At 45.7% G+C, this 21,370-nt stretch overlaps 1 protein-coding gene across 2 annotated transcripts in view; it reads right to left on the bottom strand.

Moving 5' to 3' along the window:
* Positions 1-21,370, bottom strand: part of MYBBP1A (MYB binding protein 1a) — a 56,806-nt gene that overhangs the window by 13,147 nt on the left and 22,289 nt on the right. For both annotated transcript variants that reach the window (XR_006100932.1, XM_042442525.1), the window contains exons 18-24: positions 21,127-21,291; positions 20,117-20,274; positions 19,768-19,902; positions 19,103-19,226; positions 18,175-18,306; positions 17,363-17,431; positions 6,326-6,439 (exon numbers count right to left, since the gene is read on the bottom strand). Coding sequence is in view for 1 of the 2 variants with exons in the window: in XM_042442525.1 (XP_042298459.1) it covers positions 6,326-6,439; positions 17,363-17,431; positions 18,175-18,306; positions 19,103-19,226; positions 19,768-19,902; positions 20,117-20,274; positions 21,127-21,291 (897 nt within the window). In the remaining variant the exon portion in view is untranslated. The remainder of the gene's footprint in view (positions 1-6,325; positions 6,440-17,362; positions 17,432-18,174; positions 18,307-19,102; positions 19,227-19,767; positions 19,903-20,116; positions 20,275-21,126; positions 21,292-21,370) is intronic.

The following is a 21,370-nucleotide window of genomic DNA, read 5'->3' as shown; positions in this document are numbered from 1 at the left end:
GTTCCTTAATTAGTGGGTGGAAGGAGGGCAGACAGAAACACACACACAGGACGTTTTGCCTGCCTCTGTGGCTTGATACCTTCAGAGAGTGAGTGATGAAGATGCCAGCCACAGATGCAGGTGAAACATCAGAGATAAATTCTTCCCGAACGCAGCCACACAGCCACCCAAACCCACAAAAAACTACTTTCGTTCTTCCTTAACCAATGCTCTACTCTATTTCACCGTTCCGACAACCTTTCAGGCCAAGCCATTGAAAAACAAGAAAGCGTTTGCTGTGCCCCTGCCTACATCCAAGGGCCTGGCTGTATCATCTCCAGTCAGTCTGAGCCACCATTAAATGGCAGGATTGTTCTCCAGCTTCACTAAGAGCCTCCTTAGTATTATACAGTGAAACTCTCTTTATTTCCCGGTCCCCTTGCTATGAACAGAGATAAAGCCATCCCTCTGTATCCACAGATTTTGCACTCATCCAACCATGCATCCCAAAAGCAAACCTTGATTTTGCCATTTTGTATAAGTGACACCATTTTACTATGCCACTGTATTTAATGGGAAGTGAGCATCCATGGATTTGGGGATCCATGGGGGTCCTGGAGCCAAATACCTGCAGATACCAAGGGCATATTGTAGTTTCCAAATACACACTTCATGATGTGCACAAAGTAGAGACTGCAATGATGGGAACCAAATTCTACTTTTATGAGGCTACCAGGGTTAAGCCGTCGCACATTTAGCCCCATTTCTAGCTCACCTACCTATGTGGGCAGATCGGTAAATAGCAGCCATGTAATAAAACCTCACAAAACCAAAGTCAACTGGGCAACTGTTGTTGAATCGACTCTGGGTTTTAGTCCAAGTTGAATGGAGTTGTCCCAGGTCCCAAAACTGCCAACCAAGCAGCCTTGGGTCTCTTGCCAGGGAAACACTGGGAGGCAATTTAAACAAGTAAAAATGAATACCTAAAGGTTAGAGAGATTTGGTAGCACCTTTGAGACTAACTGAAAGAAAGACATTGGCAGCATGAGCTTTTGCAGACTTCAGTCTGCTTCCTCAGGTGCATTTGGGTTCAGCATCTTGGGCAGTGCCTTTGAAATGTGGATTATAACCTCAGGGGATTCACTGCATGGACATAACTATCAGCCACCACAGTTGATGGGACCAACTGGGGCCACTGGGAAGGCAATGGGGGACCACCACCTCATCCACAAAGGTGGGTGAGATCGGAAGACCACAATCTGAATTTCACCTCTGCTGTGAACCTCTTCGTCTCAGTCTTCCCATCAGGAATAAACTCTTCTCAAACATGGCCATATAGCCCCAAAAACCCCACAAAAAACTAGGGATGCAGAGTGCTATAACTGCATAGATGGAAAGGGTGCCTGGTAATTTCCAGCCTCTCCTTCCCAGAGTTGTAAAGAATGAAGAGACTTGCTCTCCTGGAGACCCACCTACGCATCAAACCGGCTGCTTATCCCGAAGCTGAGAGGTACCCAAGCCAAGCTGCATTCCTTCTGCCTTCCTCCCACAGATCCAAAAGAACAACTGCACAGAAGTCATGATTTAGGAGCCTCGGCAGATGTTAGCCTTGCAGCCCTCGCCACGCTGCCTGGTGCCTCCTGGTATACTTTGCACCTGCCCAAACCTTGCCATGGAAATGCCTTCGGACGGCTAAGCCAGGTGCCTGGCACCATCGGCAGGAAAAACGCTTCTGGGGTTCATCTGGATCTGAGTACATCTACGACTTGGATGAATGGGATTTGTTAGCAAACACCCCACCGTTGCATTTGCTGTCTGCACACAAGAAGAAAAATCGGATGGGTGGGATATAAAATCCCTCAGCCAATCCAGTGGCAAATTCTGGGAGCTGCAGTCCAAAACAGTTATCCGCTCTCCAAATTCTGCTGTACCCAAAAACCATGACTTCTCGTCTTCCCTCTAAGTTCAGCCTCTCGAGCCGCAAAAGCTCATATAACTCATTATATTCTGCTTTGGTTTTGGATTATTTAATAGTGATGGATTCAAACGGACGTGCCTTGAAGCAATCTCCCGATTCTGCAAAGACAAAACGAGAACAACAACAAAATCGGATGCTACGCTCAAAATAGAAGCAGCAGCATTTGGGAGAAAAACAGCAGAGCAGAAACGTTTTGAGTCGGGAGACTTAGGTCCAAAACACAATGCAGAAATAATCCGGTTTGAGACCACTTTAGCTGCCTTGGCTCAGTGCTAGGGAATTCTGGGAACCGCTCTGGTGCCACAACAATAACCATTCAGTGACCCTTGAAAAACACTAACTCCTGACAGATTTGGGGCATATTGTAATTTGACCTGCTTAGATCTATTATAGTCCTTCAGGTTGGGACTGATGGGAGTTGCAGTCAACACAGCGGAGGGGCACAAAGTGAGGAAAGGTGCCTTAAACACATTGTACCTTGGATCGGTGTGGTTAAGGTACCTTTGCTCACCTTGTGCCCCTCAGCTGGATTGGACTACAACTCCCATCAGTCCAACCCAGCTGGCAGGGGACATATTTTTATGTACTCCCCCATCCATACAATGCGGACTAGAATCTTAGCTTCCCTTTAAAAACAAAGCAAAGCAAAGGAAGAAAATACCCCAGTGCCCAGACTTTAAATTCCTTACTTCAGTCCTATGAGGAGCAGCTTAGGGAGATGAGTATGTTTAGCCTGGAATAGAGACGGTTAAGATGTGATATGATAGCTCTGTTTATGTATCTGAATGGATGCCATGTTGAGAATGGAGCAAGCTTGTTTTCTGCTGCTCCAGAGAACAGGAGCCGGAGCAATGGATGCAAACTACAGGAAAAGAAATTCCAGCTCAATATTAGGAGGAACTTCATGACAGTAAGAGCAATGATATGACAGCCCTGTTTAAGCATTTGAAGGGGTGCCACCTTGAGGCTGGAGCGAGCTTGTTTTCTGCTGCTCCAGAGAACAAAACACTGGATGCAAGCGACAGGAAAAGAGATCCCACCTCAGCATTAGGAAGACATGTCTGATAGAAAGACATTGGAAGATGCTGCTGTCTCGGAGGGTAACGGAGTCTCCTTCTTTGGAGGTTTTTAGACAGAGGCTGGATGGCCATCTGTTGGAGGTGCTTTGATTGTGTATTCCTGCATGGCAGCAAGTTGGACTGGATAGTCCTTGGGGGTGTCTCCCAACTCCACGATGCTCTGAAACAAATTCAGCATAAAGGCACAAAAGGCAAGAGCGGCTGCCCTGATCCATCTGGGTCATGAAGCATTCGGAGCACAGCCGAGGGCTTGCAACACAGCCGGCCCTGTGAGCAGCATCCCAATGAACATGGAAGCAAGAAAGGTCACGCAAGCCTTACGCAAGCGCACAGCAACACCGAGACCTACAGCTAGCCGGGACAGTATTTTAGGGAACTGTCACATGTAGCCTCAGCCACCTGCATGCCCTTTCTTTTTGGCGTCTTGCTACCCAGCGTGTCAGAATTGATCCGTCTGACACATCTTGCCACCCATCAGGCGCCACCTGCAGCAGGTGGACCAGGATTACTATCAGGTTGCCTTATTAAATTACATGAGAGAGTGAAAAGGAGGGCAGGAGCACAAGCTACAGGCTCCAAGAAACCAGATCAGGGCGAGTGATTTAGCAGAAGAGTTCACCAAGTGAAAAAACAGCTCCAAGCATCTGTTTACTCAAACCGTAGGTGGCCATATGGGTCTGTAGAGAGGGAAGGAGAAAGGAGGGAGAGGAGGAGAAACATCGCAATGACACTTCAGCTTTCCTTCTGAATTGCTCGGGGCTGTTTTGCACCAAAGAATCACAATAACTCTATGCTGTGTGTCAGAGAGACTGAAAGATTTGAGAGAGAGATGGAGAAAGAGAAAGAGAAAGGGAAGGGAAGGGGGGGAGACTGTTGTAGGAAGAGGAGACTAGGAAGCCAAAATCTCCCTAATCCCAGTCCAACATTCTTTAACAACTACAACTCACTTCTTTTCACAATTCAGACTAGAGCCTCTCCATACATAACTTTCCATTTGCTAGTGACGCCTTACACAATGATATGATAGACCTGTTTAAGTGATTGAAGGGTTTTTCGGGCTATGAGGCCATGTTCTAGAAGACATTTCACCAGCATCTGTGGTTGGCATCTTCAGAGTATTCTCTTCCATGCCAGCATTCTCTGAAGATGCCAGCCACAGATGCAGGTGAAACGTCAGGAATAATCTCTTCTAGAACATGGACACGTAGCCTGAAAAACCCATAAAAAACTATCAGTGCCGACCAAGAAAGCCTTCGACTTCACATCTGAAGGATGTCACCTTGAGGCTGGAGCAAGTGTGTTTTCTGCTGCTCCAGAGAACAAAACACAGAGCAATGGATGCAAGCTCCAGGAAAAGAGATTCCACTTCAACATTAGCAAGACATTTCTGACATTAAGAGCTGTCTGACAGTAGAAGATGCTGCTACCTTGGCATATGCGGTGTCTCTTTCTTTGGAGGTCTTTAAACAGAGGCTGGATGGGCATCTGTCCGGGTGCTTTGATTGTGAGTTCCTGCATGGCAGAATGGGGGTGGACTGGATGGTCCCTTGAGGTCTCATCCAATTCTATGATTCTAACAGACTGCCTTCACGCCTTGGTTATAGCATTCTCAGAGGTCTCACGGTGGGCCATATGGAAAAGAGTGTGCTGGAATAGGCAGGCCTTTGGTCCAATCTAGTGTGGCCCCCAATCCCAAGTGTATGCTCAGGAGCACTTCTCATAAACACCTCTGCCTCCTCCAACCTGGTGCACAGATGTATCGGCCTATGACCTCCACCATTCTCAGTCAGTGGGCCAAGATCTGTCTTAATTGTTCAGAAATGTACAGTTTGGAACTCATTTCCCAGAGAAGTCGAAGCAGCAGCCTTCTTACTAACTTTCTGCAAGCAGGCGAAAAACGTTTGGTATTGGCAGGCCTTTGAGAACCGAATGTTCATGGGAACAGGTCTCATAAAATGTGCTGCTTTGTTTTTGGTTTCTGAGATAGATGGATGGATGGATGGATGGATGGATGGATGGATGGATGGATGGATAGATAGATAGATAGATAGATAGATAGATAGATAGATAGATAGATAGACAGACAGCCAGCAACATGCATTTTGTGCATTTTGGTTGGCCCAAAAAAAGGTATAAGTGTTTTGAGATAGAGGGAGGGAGGCAGAGAGAGATAGAGAGATAGATAGATATAGACAGACAGACAGACAGACAGACAGACAGACAGCAACATGCATTTTGGTTGGCCCAAAAAAGGTATATGTTTTGAGAGAGAGGGATGGATGGATGGATGGATGGATGGATGGATGGACAGACGGACGGACAGACAGAAACATGTATTTTGTGCATTTTGGCTGGCCCAAAAAAGGTATAAATGTTTTGAGCTGGATAGATAGATAGATGGACGGATGGACGGACGGACAGAGAGTGTGCAACATGTATTTTGTGCATTTTGGTTGGCCCAAATAACTGTTTTGAGATAGAGAGATAGATGATGGATGGATAGATGAATGGCTAGATAGACAGATAGACAGAGATAGAGGCAGGATACAAAGATCATCATCTGGAGGCTGCAAGATTCCCATGTCTGCATAACACTGACAGCCAAGGACAGCTAACAACATTCAAATCACGGTGTATACAAACTCTCCAATTAAAAACTCCCCCAAAATAAAAAGCAAAAGACACTGCCACATTCTGGTATAAACTCCATTTTAAATTCCAGCTCAAGCAGATCCACTAAATGACACAAGTACTGACATCCGGTTTTTGTGGATTCAGTGGGTGCGATACTAGTCAGATTCAAGCCACGGATAAAACGCTGGTATCTAAGCACAGCTGGTGCCAAAGCCTTGTTTTATTTCCTTTCAACGATCCTACAGCACCTTGCCTTTCAGTCAAAGATTTCGGAACAGTTAACAACAATTAGGAACAGTAAGACGCAAATGAACAATAAACGCACTTAACGCCACCAGCAGATAAAACTGCAATTAGATTGGATTTTGGGATTAATATAGCAAGGAAAAAGGCTTTTAAACACCAGGTTGAAATTTCTGCAATGCTTTTTCTTGATGCACAAACTGGCATGCCAGGCGCAGCAAGAGAACGTAACTGGAAAAGCCACTTCTAGCATGTCTCATCTATGATGCTCGAAAAAGGGCACCGAACGATAATTTTGGTGCGCAAGGCAGGTTGATACTTAACCATTTGGTCTCCCCTTTGCAAATCTGCATTCTAACATGTAAGACATTCATGAGGGAATTTAAAACTCTCTTTCGCAAACCATCCTCACCTTGGTGACTTGTTGGACGCTTTCTCGGATCAACTCTTCCCACTGTTGTTCAGAGAATGAGAGCTTGAAATCCCGGGTTTGGAGAGCTTTCTGAAGAAGCAGACATGCCTGGGCCTGAAATACAAAAAACGGGGCGAGAAGGAAAGGTTTGGTGAAATTCTCCCTCAAAGAACGGGCAAGAAATGATCACATTCACCGAGTTGCAAAAGCAACCAAACGGAGACCAAAAGCTCTTCTACTCTTGGCATCTTTGGTCTTATTCTCCATCCATGACCCCTTGAATGTTTGGGCTTATATGCAATAACTGGCAAAGAGTACAGAAATTAACATTTACAACAGCTAGGGACGCTCAAGAGTTTCATTCTGTTCACACTTCGAAGTAAACCAGGCTGAGTTACACATCCCACATTAATACACATATTGCTATTTGCCATCCAGTTGGCTTCGATGTGTCGGGACCCTATGAATGCCCTCCAAGTCTTATCGACAGTCCTGTGCCAGTCTTACAAACTCAAGACTGTGGCTTCCTTACAGCCTGGTTACTTGTACTTGTAGTACAACTTGTACTCGTAGTAGTGAACTTGTAGCCTGGTTGCCCAAGTCCCATTAAATTCGTGGGTGCCCCAAGTCCCATTAAATACAACGGCACAATAAAACTGTCCCTTATCTAAAATGGCAAAACCATAGAATCAAAGAGTTGGAAGAGACCCCAAGAGCCATTCAGTCCAACCCTCTGCCACGCAACTCAAGGCTTGCTTTGGGGGATTTATATACTTTTGCAGTATTTTCAAGCCGCGGAGGCTTGAATCCGTGGATAAAAAGTGCGTGGATACAGAGGACTGACTGCATTTACGCATTTCAAACCGCGTAGGGAGTAAAGTCGAAGGCTTTCATGGCCAGCATCCATAGTTTTTTGTGGGTTTTTGGGGCTATGTGGCCATGTTCTAGTAGAGTTTCTTTCTGACCTTTCGCCAGCATCTGTGGCTGGCATCTTCAGAGAGTAGGGAGTGCTAGTTCATGGTATAGAAATGTACTTTATTGTTCCTGCTACTTGCAATAGTTTAATCATGTAAACTTTTGCATGTTGCAAATTTTAACTGTGCTTTTCCCATCTGTTGTAAGCCAAACAGGGGAAAAGGCCGGACATAAATACATATCATCATCATCATCATCATCATCATCATCATCATCATCATCAATATCCACGGGGATATTCCACCCCTCAGCTTGCACAACTTCAACATTTGTCTAAGGAAGGAGACTTTAGTTTAAAGCCTCCGATAGTATCTGAGGACTGCTGTTGACCTTAGCCTGGAGTCAAAACACACTCCAAAGTCCCGCTGGTAAAGCCGTGCATTAAAAGGCATCCGCACAAAGTGGCCGCCTCAGGAAAAGCCATTATGCCTTCCCTGATGATATTACCCTGCGCATTTTCACAGCACACATCGTCTCCATCTCTGTCGCTCGGCAGAGGACATGCCGAGCCGCTGCCATCCAAACAAATAATGCATGCGAACCAGCGGGGAAACAAAGCCGACAGGATCCAAAAATCATTAAACGCCGGGGAGTGGGAAAGATGATGCTAAAATATTAGAGAGAGCAGAGAGGAAGAAAATGCAAAAATGTGAAGTCGAAGGCTTTCATGGCCAGCATCTGTAGATTTTTGTGGGTTTTTCAGGCTATGTGGCCATGTCCTAGAAGAGTTTATTCCTGACGTTTCGCCAGCATCTGTGGCTGGCATCTTCAGAGAACGCTGGCATGGAAGAGCGTGGGATACATTCTCTGAAGATGTCAGAGGAACAAACCGGGTTGGTAGCATCTGCAGTTTGGGAAAGGAGTGTTAAAACCTTTCCCCCCTGCAATTTCGTCAGCAAAACATTTGAATTTTTGGAACTAAAACTCCCCAAATCCCTCAGCTGGGAGGTTTTGGAAGCTGCGGTGCCCCAAAGTCTCTTGTTCAGGCTCTGGGGTTTTTCCCCTGGCCAAGGTGCGGTTCACTGTGAAAGGCACATTTGCCAACCTTTTTGTAATCGTTTATTTTCCATCAAAAGATAAGAAGAGCTCGGAAAATAAAATTGAAATATACAGCAACTTTCTGGGTCTATGTTTCCTTAGCTAACCATTTCATTCCCCAGAACCTTAGCGTTGGTTTCCAAACTGCTTCCCATCCTTTGGCAGAGTTCTGATTGAATAACACTGTTATCCTATCCATTTTCATCCTATCTAGACATTTTCTAAGCCACTGTGTGGATATGTCTTTCTCTTTCTATTTTTGGGATATGCAAGGTACATTTGCGAGACTTTAAACCAGAGAGGGCTCCTATACCTTTGATGGTTTTGCAAAAGAAGGAACTTCAAGTTGGTATAGCTTCTGACACAACCAGGTAGCAAGCAACACCGGTTGAAATCCTTTCTTCTGTTCAAGCATTCAATGTCCAGGAACCCTCTTAGTTTTCAATCTGGCAACCCAAAGGGGAATGCCCACATTACAACATGAGGAACTGTCTCCGTTTCATCCGCATCCACCGATACTCACTCCAGCTGACAGAAGCTTTGAAGATGAAGGAACGGCTTGTCAACATGCTCAAAATACTTGTTGCAAGCTTTCGAAGCTCCACTGGCTTCTCCATCAGGCAAGATGTTACAAACCAAACAGGAGAACAATTAAAGATGTTAGTAAGATGCCTGCATTTTGTTGCTTCTGTCCTTAGTTAAGATGGCATGGAGAGGGCATCTTTAGCTGGTTGGCTGTGTGGCAATTGGGCAAAGCCCAGGAAATTTAAAGGAGAAGAGACCAACCTGCTAAAGATATCCTCCCTATACCATCTTAACTAAGGACAGAAACAACAAGATGCAGGCGTCTTACGTGTTTGTTCAGGATCCCAAGTTGAAAGGCACTCTGTGCATGCACAAGAGGCTCTTTTAAGAGACCCGTATGCTCCTGCTGCCACCTCCTCAACCTGCACCAATTAAGCCTGGCTGGCATACAACTTCCAGTATAGCCAGACACACAAAAGATGTTGTATCATTCCACTGCAACAGCTTGCTTCTCCTTGGGGAGCCCCTACCTTTCTGGCTGTCACGACAAACCTTGCAAAAGGGCAGTAAAAGAGCAAAATAATGCCAAGGCAAGCCAGTATGCACACCTATATATACACACACACTTTCTCTCTCACTCCTTAACCTTCTTGGCCAAATGCTCTTGTTGTGTGCGTTGGTCCCTATTCATCCATCAACACAAAACAAGTGGATGAATGAGTGGGATTGTGTAAAGAGGAAGGACGCCACAGCACAAAGCGTCCTTAAGTGCCACGTAACCTTCACGATTTAGCACTCTTGGACGAGTGACAAACATTTTGTTATCTATCACGTGCACACATGCGCATGCAATCTTCGGTCCCTTTGGGCAGCCACATTCCTTCTCTCGCCATCCTCAGATCAATCATGAGACATCAGCTCTATGCCATGCTGTCCGAAGTCCACGCAACAAACATTTCCCACGCTGAACATCTTTCAGGTTGCCAGCTTCTGTGCACTGCAGCGATAATCCCACACAGTTGGCACACGGATTCAGTATACCACTGAGAGAGTTCTCCATTCCAACTTCTTTCAATGGGAAGACATTCCCAACAGTGGCATCAGCTGGTCATTTAAGTTCAGTTTCAAAGGATACCCAAAATGTGTCCCTTTGATAAAGGTGGTCTAGAACCCAGTAGAAATCTGAATGATCAATTGTACATACCTGAGATCTCTTTGCAAGACTGAATGTGAGTTAGGGATGTCCCCCAGAAACGACATTCAGTTATTAAATATATGTACAGTATATACAGAAAATAATTCAGATGGACAATCATTTCTTTATTTCTTCAAGGCAGGTGGAAGTCTGGAAACTTAGGATGTCCTCATGACGGTTTAAGTAAAATCACAGCCCTATAACTGTGTGGTATGAAAGGGATTGTGGACAGTGGAACAAGGAGATGTTATGTTTTAGTGATCTGGATACTATACCGTGGTCCCTTGGTATCTACTGGGGTTTGGTTCCAGAATCCAAAGTCCTCGGATGCTCAAGTCCCGTTATATATACTGGCATAAGTAAAATGGTGTCCCTTAAATAAATTTGTAACCTGTCTTAACTCTCTCATCCTACGGAGCAAAAGTTATTTTCACTTTGGGTGTTGTGGGTATGCCCATCTAAGGTCCCCTGGGACATGTGGACCCTAATCCCCGACAGTTGCCCATCCCTGGTTTAAAGACAACACCAGAATATCAGGCCACGTCTGAGACCTTGCTGGGCCTTCAAAACTGCAACCTATCTATGACCTTGTAACCGAGTAAATATACTCCCCTCGGGCTCCGTTTGATGGATTCTGCAAAAATGTGCCGGCGCAGATCCCTGTCAAGCGCCTATCTCTTTAAAAGCCTGGGCTCTCCACGCCTCAAATGGCAAATATAATTCAGGCGCGTTGGGGAAATTACTCAACCTTACAAGTCCTGACGCACTGCCCTGGTGCATTTGCGCTCAGAGAGCCAGTCGTTGAGAGACAGGGAGGTTATGCTCCGGTGCGCAATGCGTCCGCTCGGCTCGCGAAGGGGGAGTTTTCATTATCCCTTCCCAACCTGTGGCAACGGAGATAAGGAGGACCTTGGAGGGCATCCCTCAATCAAAGCAAAATGGCTTCTGGGTGGAGGCAAACAGAACTGGCGTCTTGGTCCCTGAACAAGTCGGCCTCCGTAGAGCAAATTTGTTGAGGATCGGCTGCTCCCTCCATCACTCCCAAACTAAGTTCTGAGAAAAGAGGGGGGATACAGTAAAATACAGTCGGCCCTCCGTTTGCATGGGGATCCGTTCCGGATCCCACCATGAAAACAGAGACTCACCTATAGGAAGCTAGCTAAAAATGTCATAAGGCTTTCTAGGTTTAGAGAAGGTGGCAACCGAAAAGGAGGTTATGACAGAGGCCTATCAATTTCTCCAAGATGGAGAGAAAAAGCAGACACAGCGGTATTTCTCGCACCCAGGCACAAGGCGAGAATGTGAGGGCATCCAAGCATCAACCAGCTGTCCATTCAAGAGAGACAGGGAAAAGTCCTTTGTGCATCGCACATAATGAATTTGTGGGACGTGCGCATCATGAACTGAGAAAACGTTACCCTTCCTTTCAATATTCATGAAGAGGCGACCTCCATTATTTTTAATGGGGTGCATGCCTACAATGCACACCTCATGCACACTCACAGGTATGCACCCCATTCAAGTCTATGGGGCTTGAATATGCGTGAGTCTCCATTTTCTCAGGGGTCCAGAATAGATCCCCTGCGAAAATGGAGGGCCAGCTGTTTATTCCCCTTTCTCTACCCGAATGCAAATACAACCAGTTCAAAACAGCTAAAGCATCATACAATAAGGTTTCCTCAAACTGGATGACAGCACTGAGTTAAAGATCCCTTAGCCCAGCGGTTCCCAACCTGTGCTCCGAGGAGCCCTTAGGGCTCTGCGGCCGCTCCAGGTAAATGAAAGAGATAAAATTTGAACATAGGGTAGGCCTCTTAGGGTCTCCGCCATAGAAACTGAGTCTAAAAAGGGCTCTGCAAGACAAAAAGGTTGGAAACCCCTGCCCTAGACTAGGATGCAGGCTTGCATTTTACAAAATCTCCCAGCCAGGGCTGGCAATTTCCAGTCTGTAGGCCAACTGTAGCTTGCTAGGCCCTTCTGTCTTACTCAAGAAAGACCTCCATGCCCCTTTTTAATGCATTTCTTCACCCTCTTTCTTCTTGCAAATACTTAACTGCATGTTGAATAGGAGACAAGAAAGAAAGAAAGAAAGAAAGAAAGAAAGACAGACAGACAGACAGACAGAAAGAAGAAAGGAAAGATAGGCGAGGAGAGGAGAGGAGGAAAGACAGGAAAGGAAGGAAGGACAGGAAAGGAAAGGAAAGAAAGACAGGAAAGGAAGAAAGGAAGGAAGGAAGGGATGGAGGGAGGGAGGGAAAGGGAAGGGAAGGGAAAGGGAAGGGTAAGAGAGAGAGAAAGAGAGCGCAGCAACAACCACAGCAGGCGAAAGAACAAAACCCAAAATACAAAATCTGACATTTCTGCTGGCTACACTTCATGCAAAACTGTTCTTTGAATGAATTTCTGTTTTAACCCCCTAGCGTGCAACGTCTATAGCAAAAGCATTCCACATCGGGGGCTTTTGTGCGCGCATATATATATATATAAATGAGTCACCCTGTCACTAATGTGGGCAGACGGGGAACACGTGCTGGGTAGGAGATCTTTCTTTCTTTAATGCGGTGCTGTACATTAGTCGTAAGTAACTGTGGCGCTGGCATATATTAGTTTCTTGTATTCTGAGGGAGCTTTGGGGGTGTTTTTTGAACCTCGGCATGTGCCAGAGCCTGAAGGCTGCAATTCAGATGACATTTTCTCACGTCCGCCGCATTCAGAAAGTGTTTTTGTATTTTATAGAAGGGGGCGAACAGTTATATTTACCTGGAGCACTCCCATAGTTGTGTAGGCAGAGCAGAAAGTGCAGCCCCCCGGGGGCCTTTTCTGTTCAACCCCAATTCAACCTCACCGCCAGATCCTTCCAAGTCACTCTCCGGGGCTACCACACCAAAATTACCCCCCATTTTGAACACCAGGGGTGCAAAAAGCAAAAACAACCCCCAAGCCACCCAAGAGAGCATTTGACTTTGAGGGTGGGGGGATAGCATTTTAAAAAGTACAATATGTGAAAGAGGATTTTGGGAACTGAATCTCAAACTCTGTAGTAAATGATTATCATATCATACATCAGGTGTATCATTTGGAAGGTATACACTGTGCAAATTATAGGGCAACACTGGAATAGAGGTTTTTAAAAGCCACCCAAGGAGAGAATTGTAAGTTACTCCGGGTTTTGTTTACACCTGAATGGAAGGAGGGTTGCAGGGTACAAACTCTGTCTCACCATCTACAGGTGCCCAGCCTTACCTGATATGATGCTATGACCACACCACCATCTCCCTAGGGTTTAGATGGTAGGTAAACAATGCACAGAGCCTAGAGTTGGAAGAGACCCCAAGGGCCATCCAGTCCAACCCTTCTGCCATGCAGGAACTCACAGTCAAAGCACTCCTGACAGATGGCCATCGCTCCTGTTTAAAGACCCCCAAAGAGGAGACTCCACAACTTTCGAAGGACCATGTTCCACTATCAAACAGTTCTTACCATCGGGAAGTTCTTCCTAATGTTGAGGTGGAATCTCTTTTCCTGCAGCTGCATCCACTTTTCCATGTCCTATTCTCTGGAGCAGCAAGAAAAAAGCTTGCTCCCTCGCAATGTGGACCCCCCTCAATACTAAACAGGGTTGTCATGTCACCTCTTAACCTTCGTCTCCAGGATAAACATACAGATCCCGAAGGCCTGTTCCAGACTGCCAAATAAAGTTGCTTTGGGTCTCTTTGGAGGTATGCGATTTAAATGATGCATGGGTCACTAAGAGTCTGGAGGTCGCGCCAAAGCCACACTCCCTTCCTAAGCACTGGAGTGCAGCTTTGGTGCAGCTTCCGGATGCTTAGGATGCGTGCGTCATTTAAATAGCATACCTCCAAAGAGACCCCAAGCAGCTTTATTTTGCAGTCGGTAACGGCCCATGTCCTCCTGGTAAGACATGGTTTCCAGACCCTTCTTCATTTTGGTGGCCTTCCTCCTCGGACATGTTCTAAATGCTTTCAGCATCCTTTTTAAACTGTGGTGCCAAAACTGGACACAGTATTCCAGTGAGGCCTACAAAGCAGACTAGAGTGGCACTATGCTTCACTTGATCTAGACACATACTTCTATTGATCGTCCCTAGATCGCATGGCCTTTTTAGCTCCAGGCAAATCACAGAATGTTTGAAATCACACTGTATTAATCCTGTTCACTTTGGTTTACTTGGACGCCTAGATTCCTTTCACATGTAGTACTGTCAAGCCAGGTGTTCTCCCATCCTATATCTATGCATTTCATTTTTTCTAAGTGCAGTACTGTATATTTCTCCCTACTGATCCTAATTTAGAAGGGTTGGCATCTATAGGTGCCCACCTTTACCATATATAATCCTGTGAACCACACCGCTATCCCCTTGGCTTTGGACAGTAGGTAAACAATGCAGCATATGAAACATGGGCACAGACAAAATGATTACTATTGGTTCACTCTACTACAGTTTTGGGTACAAAAAAAAAGAGTCAAAGACAGAATAATTACTACTGGTTGCCTATACTACTACAGTATAGTACTATTGGGTACAATAAGATTTTGGGTACCACAACGCAGCAACCAACTGCTGGTTATTTGACTCATTATTGTGATATTTTTCTCCCACGAAGAAAAATTCAATTTTTGTCTTCCTGACAGGTGCCATAACAACATACGCCGCAGACATCAACCTGCGCTGAGTTATCTTGAGCATGAACACATGAGAAAGAGAAAGAGAGAGAAGACAGTACAGAAGGAGTGAGGGGATAACCCAGACTTACTCTTCTGAACTATCTGGAAGATGAGGTCCAAAACATGTGGAGGGCCAGTGTTTGACAACTACTGCTCCAGCGGTAGCTATGGCTGTAATACTATACCACTGATCTGAGAATAAGGCACTTTGAACGCAATGGAAGTTAAGTAGACACATACAAGGTTGCTCTGCAAGTCATCCAGCAAGAGTAGGCAACTACAGTCCTCCCTCCGTTCTCGCGGCTTTGGAATCCGCGTCCTTCGCTTACGCGCAAGGGATGAACGGAGGGGGGAATAATGGGGTGCATGCCTGAGGCGCGCACCTATATTCAAGCCAATGGGGCTTGAATATATGTGAAACTCTGGCCCCATACAGACAGGCCAAAATAAAGCTGCTTCTGGTCACTTTGGAGGTATGCTGTTTAAATGACACACGTGTCCTAAGGGGCCGGAAGCCACGCCAAAGCCACGTTACGGCCCTAAGAACTGGAGCATGGCTTTGGCGCAGCTTCTGGACTCTTAGGACGCTTGAATCATTTAAACAGCACACCTCCAAAGTGACCTGAAGCAGCTTTATTTTGGCAGTCTGTATGGGGCCTCTGTTTTTGCAGCAGGGTCTGGAACAGATCCCCCATGAAAACAGAGGGTTGACTGTATAGTTTTTTTGCCAGCATGATCAATAGTGAGGAATTAAGGGCTCTGATGTCCAAAAACATCTAGAGAACCACACATATATTCCATAAACATAGACAGGGAAGCCCTACACCCCTCCATATGTGATCTGAATATATATATGTATGTATGTATGTATGTACCCTTTATGTGAAGATTAACAACTCAAGGAAGCCATTTGGAAAGTCAGCTTCCCTAAGGCAAGGAATTGTCCCAGCAATAAGGTCAAATCGCATTAGTGGAATGGAGGGGATGATGCACGGTTGAGTCTGGAATTTGAAAGGTAAGAGTTCAACAGCTATGAACAATGTCAGGCTAACAATGGTAGGAAGCCATAGGACCCACAGGAAAACAAGGAGGAAAGGAAAGGAAGCAAGAAACCTTCTCACCCAGTTCACACTCCAGGCGCATTCTGTTTTACAAGTAACTACAACAACAAGAGTTGCCAAGAGCTCTGAATCAGCCTGCAGTTTGACGTAAACCATTAGCAGCTCCATTAAGGCTTCGTCCCCCATTTAATATTTATTCAATGCAATTTATTTATTACCAATCGTGGCAGGCAAGAGGGAAGCTTTAAATAAGAAATCCATCATATGAAGAGATAAGTCAAATCCAGAGGCCAAGTAAAACCCAGAGGCACTGACCATACTGGCTGGGTAGTTTTGGGAACTGAAGTCCAAAACATCTGGAGGGCCAAAGCTCGAGAACCGCTGGCCTAAAGAGAAGTGATGCCTGGACCCAGGTCTCCTGTTGGAAACCTCAACCTTGTACTATGGCTAAAAGATTGGGACTGGGCAAAGTGTTAGCCAATTCTGAGTCCTTCAAATGTTATTGGATGACAACTTTCCATCATCTGCATTTAGCATAACCCATTCCATCTCTCCCATCCAATGGCAGAAGTGGTAGTCTGACAACATCTGGGAAACTTTGGTTTAGTATCAACGTCTGCACCAATGCATAAGAGTCATAGAACCATACAGTTGGAAGAGACCCCAAGGTCCAAGCCCATTCTTCCATGCAGGAATACAGAACCGTATACACAACCGAGACACCTCCCAACAGATGGCCATCCAGCCTATATAAAAACCTCCAAGGAAGGAGACCCCACTACACTCCAAAGCAGTGTTCTCTACCAGAGAATGCTAACACAGTTTGAGTGTAAACACACTCTTTCAAACCCAGAAGGAGACAGGAGCTAACAAAAAAAGTTGGCATTGCTTCACACAAACCAGGGGAAAGCAGCTTCCAGGCCTGACTTGGTTTGCAAAATGTCCAGACCATGAAGCATCTGAGAGGTGTCCCTTCAAAAAGCCTCTCCATCCAGAGGTGGAAAGATCCTCCAAATCATGCTGCCTTGTCCTGCAATGTTCCCTCCAACGCAAATGTACATGTCCCACTGAAATCCCAATGTTCCTTCCAACGCAAATGTTAACACAAACCCATATTTAAAATTAGGGGAAAAGGACAAATGTGTGCTGGAAATGGGAAGAAGGGGTAGAGCACTCACTAATACTTTCTTAAATGTGATGAACAAATCAGCAACATTTCAGATGCACTCATCCACATACTCAGCGTTTTAACTTCATTGCTAACCATGTAGTCTGCTTTCTGGTTTCAGAAACCATGCAGGGGTAAAGCTGTGTTAGCCATTTAGTAAATTCAAACAAAAACCCACCAAATAGTGGTACCTTTATTGACCAACCAAAATGCACAATATACTTGTGGCAAGCTTTCGAAGCTCCACATCACAATAGACTTGCGCAAGCTTCCGAAGTTCCGCTTTCGAAAGCTTGCAGCAAGTATACTGCACATTTCCGTTGGCCAATAAAGGTATCACTGTTCGGTGGATTTATGGGTTTCAGTTTGCTTCCATCATCATCGCTTACCTGCTGGGGTTGCCTGGCTCCCTCTGTGATCGACTTGACAACAGTGGCGATCAGTGGTTTGCACATGATCTTCAAAAAATAAAGGAGAGCCATTGGTTAGTGAGGACATGAATCAGTTTCACAAGTGACACATAAGAACTAGAGGAGAAAGAAAAGGTGTCAGAATACCAGAAACTTGAGATTCATCCAATAAAACTAGCATGACATGTACATCCTCGCACCACACACACTCAGCTCACAGCTGTCATGGAGTTGGAGTAGAGAAGAGTCCATGCTTTGCATGCCAAAGATCTGTGGCATCTTCAGTAAGGCTAAGGAAGACTCCTGACCTAGGGAACGCCTGCCATCAGTGCCAACAATAAAGGCTTAGATCAGGGATCCCCAAACTGGGGTCCCCCAAGAATTTTGGACTTCAGTAAGGTCAGTAAGGAATTCTGGTAGTTGAAATCCCAAACATCTGGAGGAAGCAAGTTTGGGAATCACTGGCCTAGATGGTCTGACTCAAAACAGCTGTCTATGTTATCCCATAATGTGCCAGTGGCCACATGCTCAAATGGTTTTGTGAGTGGCTACTAGTGCCTGTGTCTTACATCTAGGATGAGAAGCAGTATGCTGGGGAATAACAGGAGTGAGAGTGTTATTCTGTTCATATCCTGCTTGTGAGCTTCCCAAAGAAATCTGACTGACCACTGCAAGAAACAGGAAAATGGACGAGTTGGTCTACTGACCATCTACTGACCAACCATTCTTCCAGATGTATGTCATGTTCATGTGTGCACATGGAACCTAATACAGGTTCTTCTCCTACCTACCGGATGCCGCTCAAAAAGATCAAGAAACATGGATCCAGTCAGTGGGCTTTTGCGTTTCGTCAGAAACAGGTTCAAAGCCTCCTTATACACGGCGGTCACTCGCTCCAGATCCAGACAGCCAACAGGCAGGTGCTAAAAAATGAAAGACACAAAGAAAGGAGTGCCTCTACATCACACCATCATCACAGCCATGTCATAGTTATTGGCAGCAACAGTGGGTAATGTGCTGCACATAGTAGTTATACCACAGTCCACAGCTAAACATATGAAAATAAGCAGGGGCAAGTCTGCATGTATACTTTTGCTCCCTTTTCACTGTCTGTCACAGTGCCAAACTTCAAAATTTGGTGCACAGTGAAAGATCCCAGGGCTGTACAATGTCAGCTTTGGCCCCATACAGACAGGCCAAAATAAAGCTGCTTCGGGTCACTTTGGAGGTATGGGGTTTCAATGATGCACGCGACCCAAGAGTCTGGAAGCTGCACCAAAGCTGCGCTCCAGTCCTTAGGACTGGATTGTGACTTTGGTGCGGCTTCCGGACTCTTAGGACGCATGCATCATTTAAACAGCATACCTCCAAAGTGACTCGAAGCAGTTTTATTTTGGCCTGTTTGTATGGGGCCTTTATTTCACAAAGTTCTAGCTCTCATGACTACAGATACAAAAGCTGAGCAGACTTCCTTCCAGGAGCTGCAGGTGAGACTTCAGGGCTCTCTGTAGCAAAGCTCTCTATTTAAGGATTTTTGATACCCAACCTTTCGAATTCAAAATACTTAATCAGCCTGTCACACATTTAAGATTGCGAAGCAATCCGAAAGAAGTTCCTGCTAAGCTCTGGGTGTTGGAGGCAGGGATTAGGAAATTGCTGGGACAGCCAGGAACATTGCAGCAGGCAGCAAGCAAATGCGCTGACATGGGATGGCCTTACCTGAGCAGCTGGCGCATCACTGCCTTCGCTGCTCTTCTGCTTCTTTTTTGGCTGGGCAGTCACCGGCGCCCCTTCATTACTTCCCACATTTCCTTTCAACACTCGGCAGAGGTACAGAGAGGCACTAAAAGCAGAAAAAGAGAACCATAAGGAGGAAAGCAAAAAGGTGCGCACATGCGCATAGTTGTTCTACAAGTGCACATATGCCCAACATTGTGCAAGCATAGGGGAGTACGGCTAGACTACTTCTCCTTTTCTATGGAGTTTATCACACAGAGTTTATCCCGTGCAGAAATGGGATTTAAATCGGAAAAATCCTGCAAAAGCGGGATCTTTTTCAGACAACGTTGGGGGCACTGAACATCAGTCCGACATTAACCTGCACAGGTTTAATGACAGGTTAATGCTCAATGCCCCCGATGTGTCTGAAAACGCTTTTGCGTGATCTGCTCTGAAATCACGAAGACTAGAAGCCTGCTTTTAGGTTGTGGTTGTTGTTGTTTAATGGAGAAACTGGTTTTACTTTAAATGTTTTAATCTAATTGAACGTCTTGTGCTTTTCAGACATCAGGTGCTGCACACAGGACTACAGACGTGTTTCAACCATGGCTCTAAAGAAGGCAAAAAGTAAATACGCATGTACATGATGGGATGAAGCAACCCACCTGAAACAGTAAAGGGCTACTGTGGAGTCACTTTGCCTGCAGGCTCTCTTCACCAGGCTTTCCAGCTGGTTATGCAGCTCCTCCCGGATGGGAGCCACATTTTTGCAATACTGCTTCGATCTACATAAACTATTCCTGAAAGCCAAAGCACAAGGTGTTATTCCCAGCCTGCCTGGAGATGCTAGGATCTGAACCTAGACCCTCATGCATGCCCAGCAAAAACTCTGCCCCCCTGTCCCAGAAATCCAGAAACCCCAGAGTGCACAAGTCTTTGGCAAACGGACTAAGAGTCAGCGTAAGTCAGCTTCACATGTTCACATTCCCACATACGCCTCTCCCCCAAACTCACGTGAAGATATCTGCCGTCTTCCGGAGGTAGTCCTGCTCTTGCTTGTTGGACTCTGAACTCATGCTCTGCTCAATCACAGAGAGGAGTGGTTCGATGACTCGGAAGACGAGGGGATTCTCTGGCTGCTTGGTCAAAAACACCTCCACCAAATCCAGGACCTGGGAGTGCAAGCAAAGAAGTGAGGTGAATCATAGAATCAGAGGAGAACAAAAGGGCCATCCAGTCCAACCCCATTCTGCCATGCGGCAACTCTCAATCAAAGCATCCCTGACAGATAGCCATCCAGCCTCTGCTTAAAGACCTCCAAGGAAGGAGACTTCACTCCTTTCCAAGGCAGTGTATTTTACTGTCAAACAGCTCTTACTGTCAGGAAGTTCCTCCTAATGTTTAGTGCCAGACTGTGAGCAACACCAGCTACCAAGAGAATGGAATGAGACAAGACACATACTGGTGGGATACCAAGGCTTGTTTACTTGTTACTTTCTATTCCACTTTTCGTCCCATGCGCTTAAAGGCATGCTTTTGTACATGCACTGGGGGGAGGCACACTCCAGATATTTTGGACTACAACTTCCCTCATCCCAGGAATGATGGGAGTTGTGGCTTAAAGCTTCCAGACGGTGCCAGGTTGCCTTAACGTAGACTAATAGCCGTTCTGTGGAGCCACTTCCAGAAAGAGAAAACTCCATCAGACCTAACCCTTTGCGCTTACTCTTAAGACTGGATGGATGAGAAAGTAGAAGGGGTTGATCCTTCACATATTATACTCTTGCTTTTCTCCAGATGGTTCTTTCTTATCAATAAGAGATAAGATATGGTACTTAAATTGACCCGTGGATAAGGCAACTCAGGGGGTTTTTTGGGGTCAGTGTTTTGACCTAAATTTCTAGACTTATACATGAGTACACACAGCACACATCAAAATATGTGTTTAGTACTGTCATTGGTTGGTATTTAGCGTACTTTCAGAAAATCGGAAGGCCTTCTCCGGCAAAAGCCTCCTCTCCTACCTTAATTTTGAATTCCCGCCGTAAGATCTTCTCCTTCCGGATTTTCTCCTTCTCGTCCTTTTTGGCCTGGGTGCGCTTCTGCTGCTCGGCAAAGAGGGCCGAGAGGTTCTTGTCGAGGGACATCATGGTCTCGTCATCAACGTCCTCATCACTGTCATCTCCGCCCTTGGGTTTTTAAAAACAGCCAAAGTTAAATCACGCTGGGAAGTGGCTTGGCATCACAAACATCAGCGTACAGAGAATT

The sequence above is a fragment of the Sceloporus undulatus genome, chromosome 11 (genome assembly GCF_019175285.1).
Source record: "Sceloporus undulatus isolate JIND9_A2432 ecotype Alabama chromosome 11, SceUnd_v1.1, whole genome shotgun sequence".
Lineage (NCBI taxonomy): Eukaryota > Metazoa > Chordata > Lepidosauria > Squamata > Phrynosomatidae > Sceloporus > Sceloporus undulatus.
Note: the sequence above shows the minus strand (reverse complement) of the source record. Positions and strands in the feature narration are given on the sequence as shown.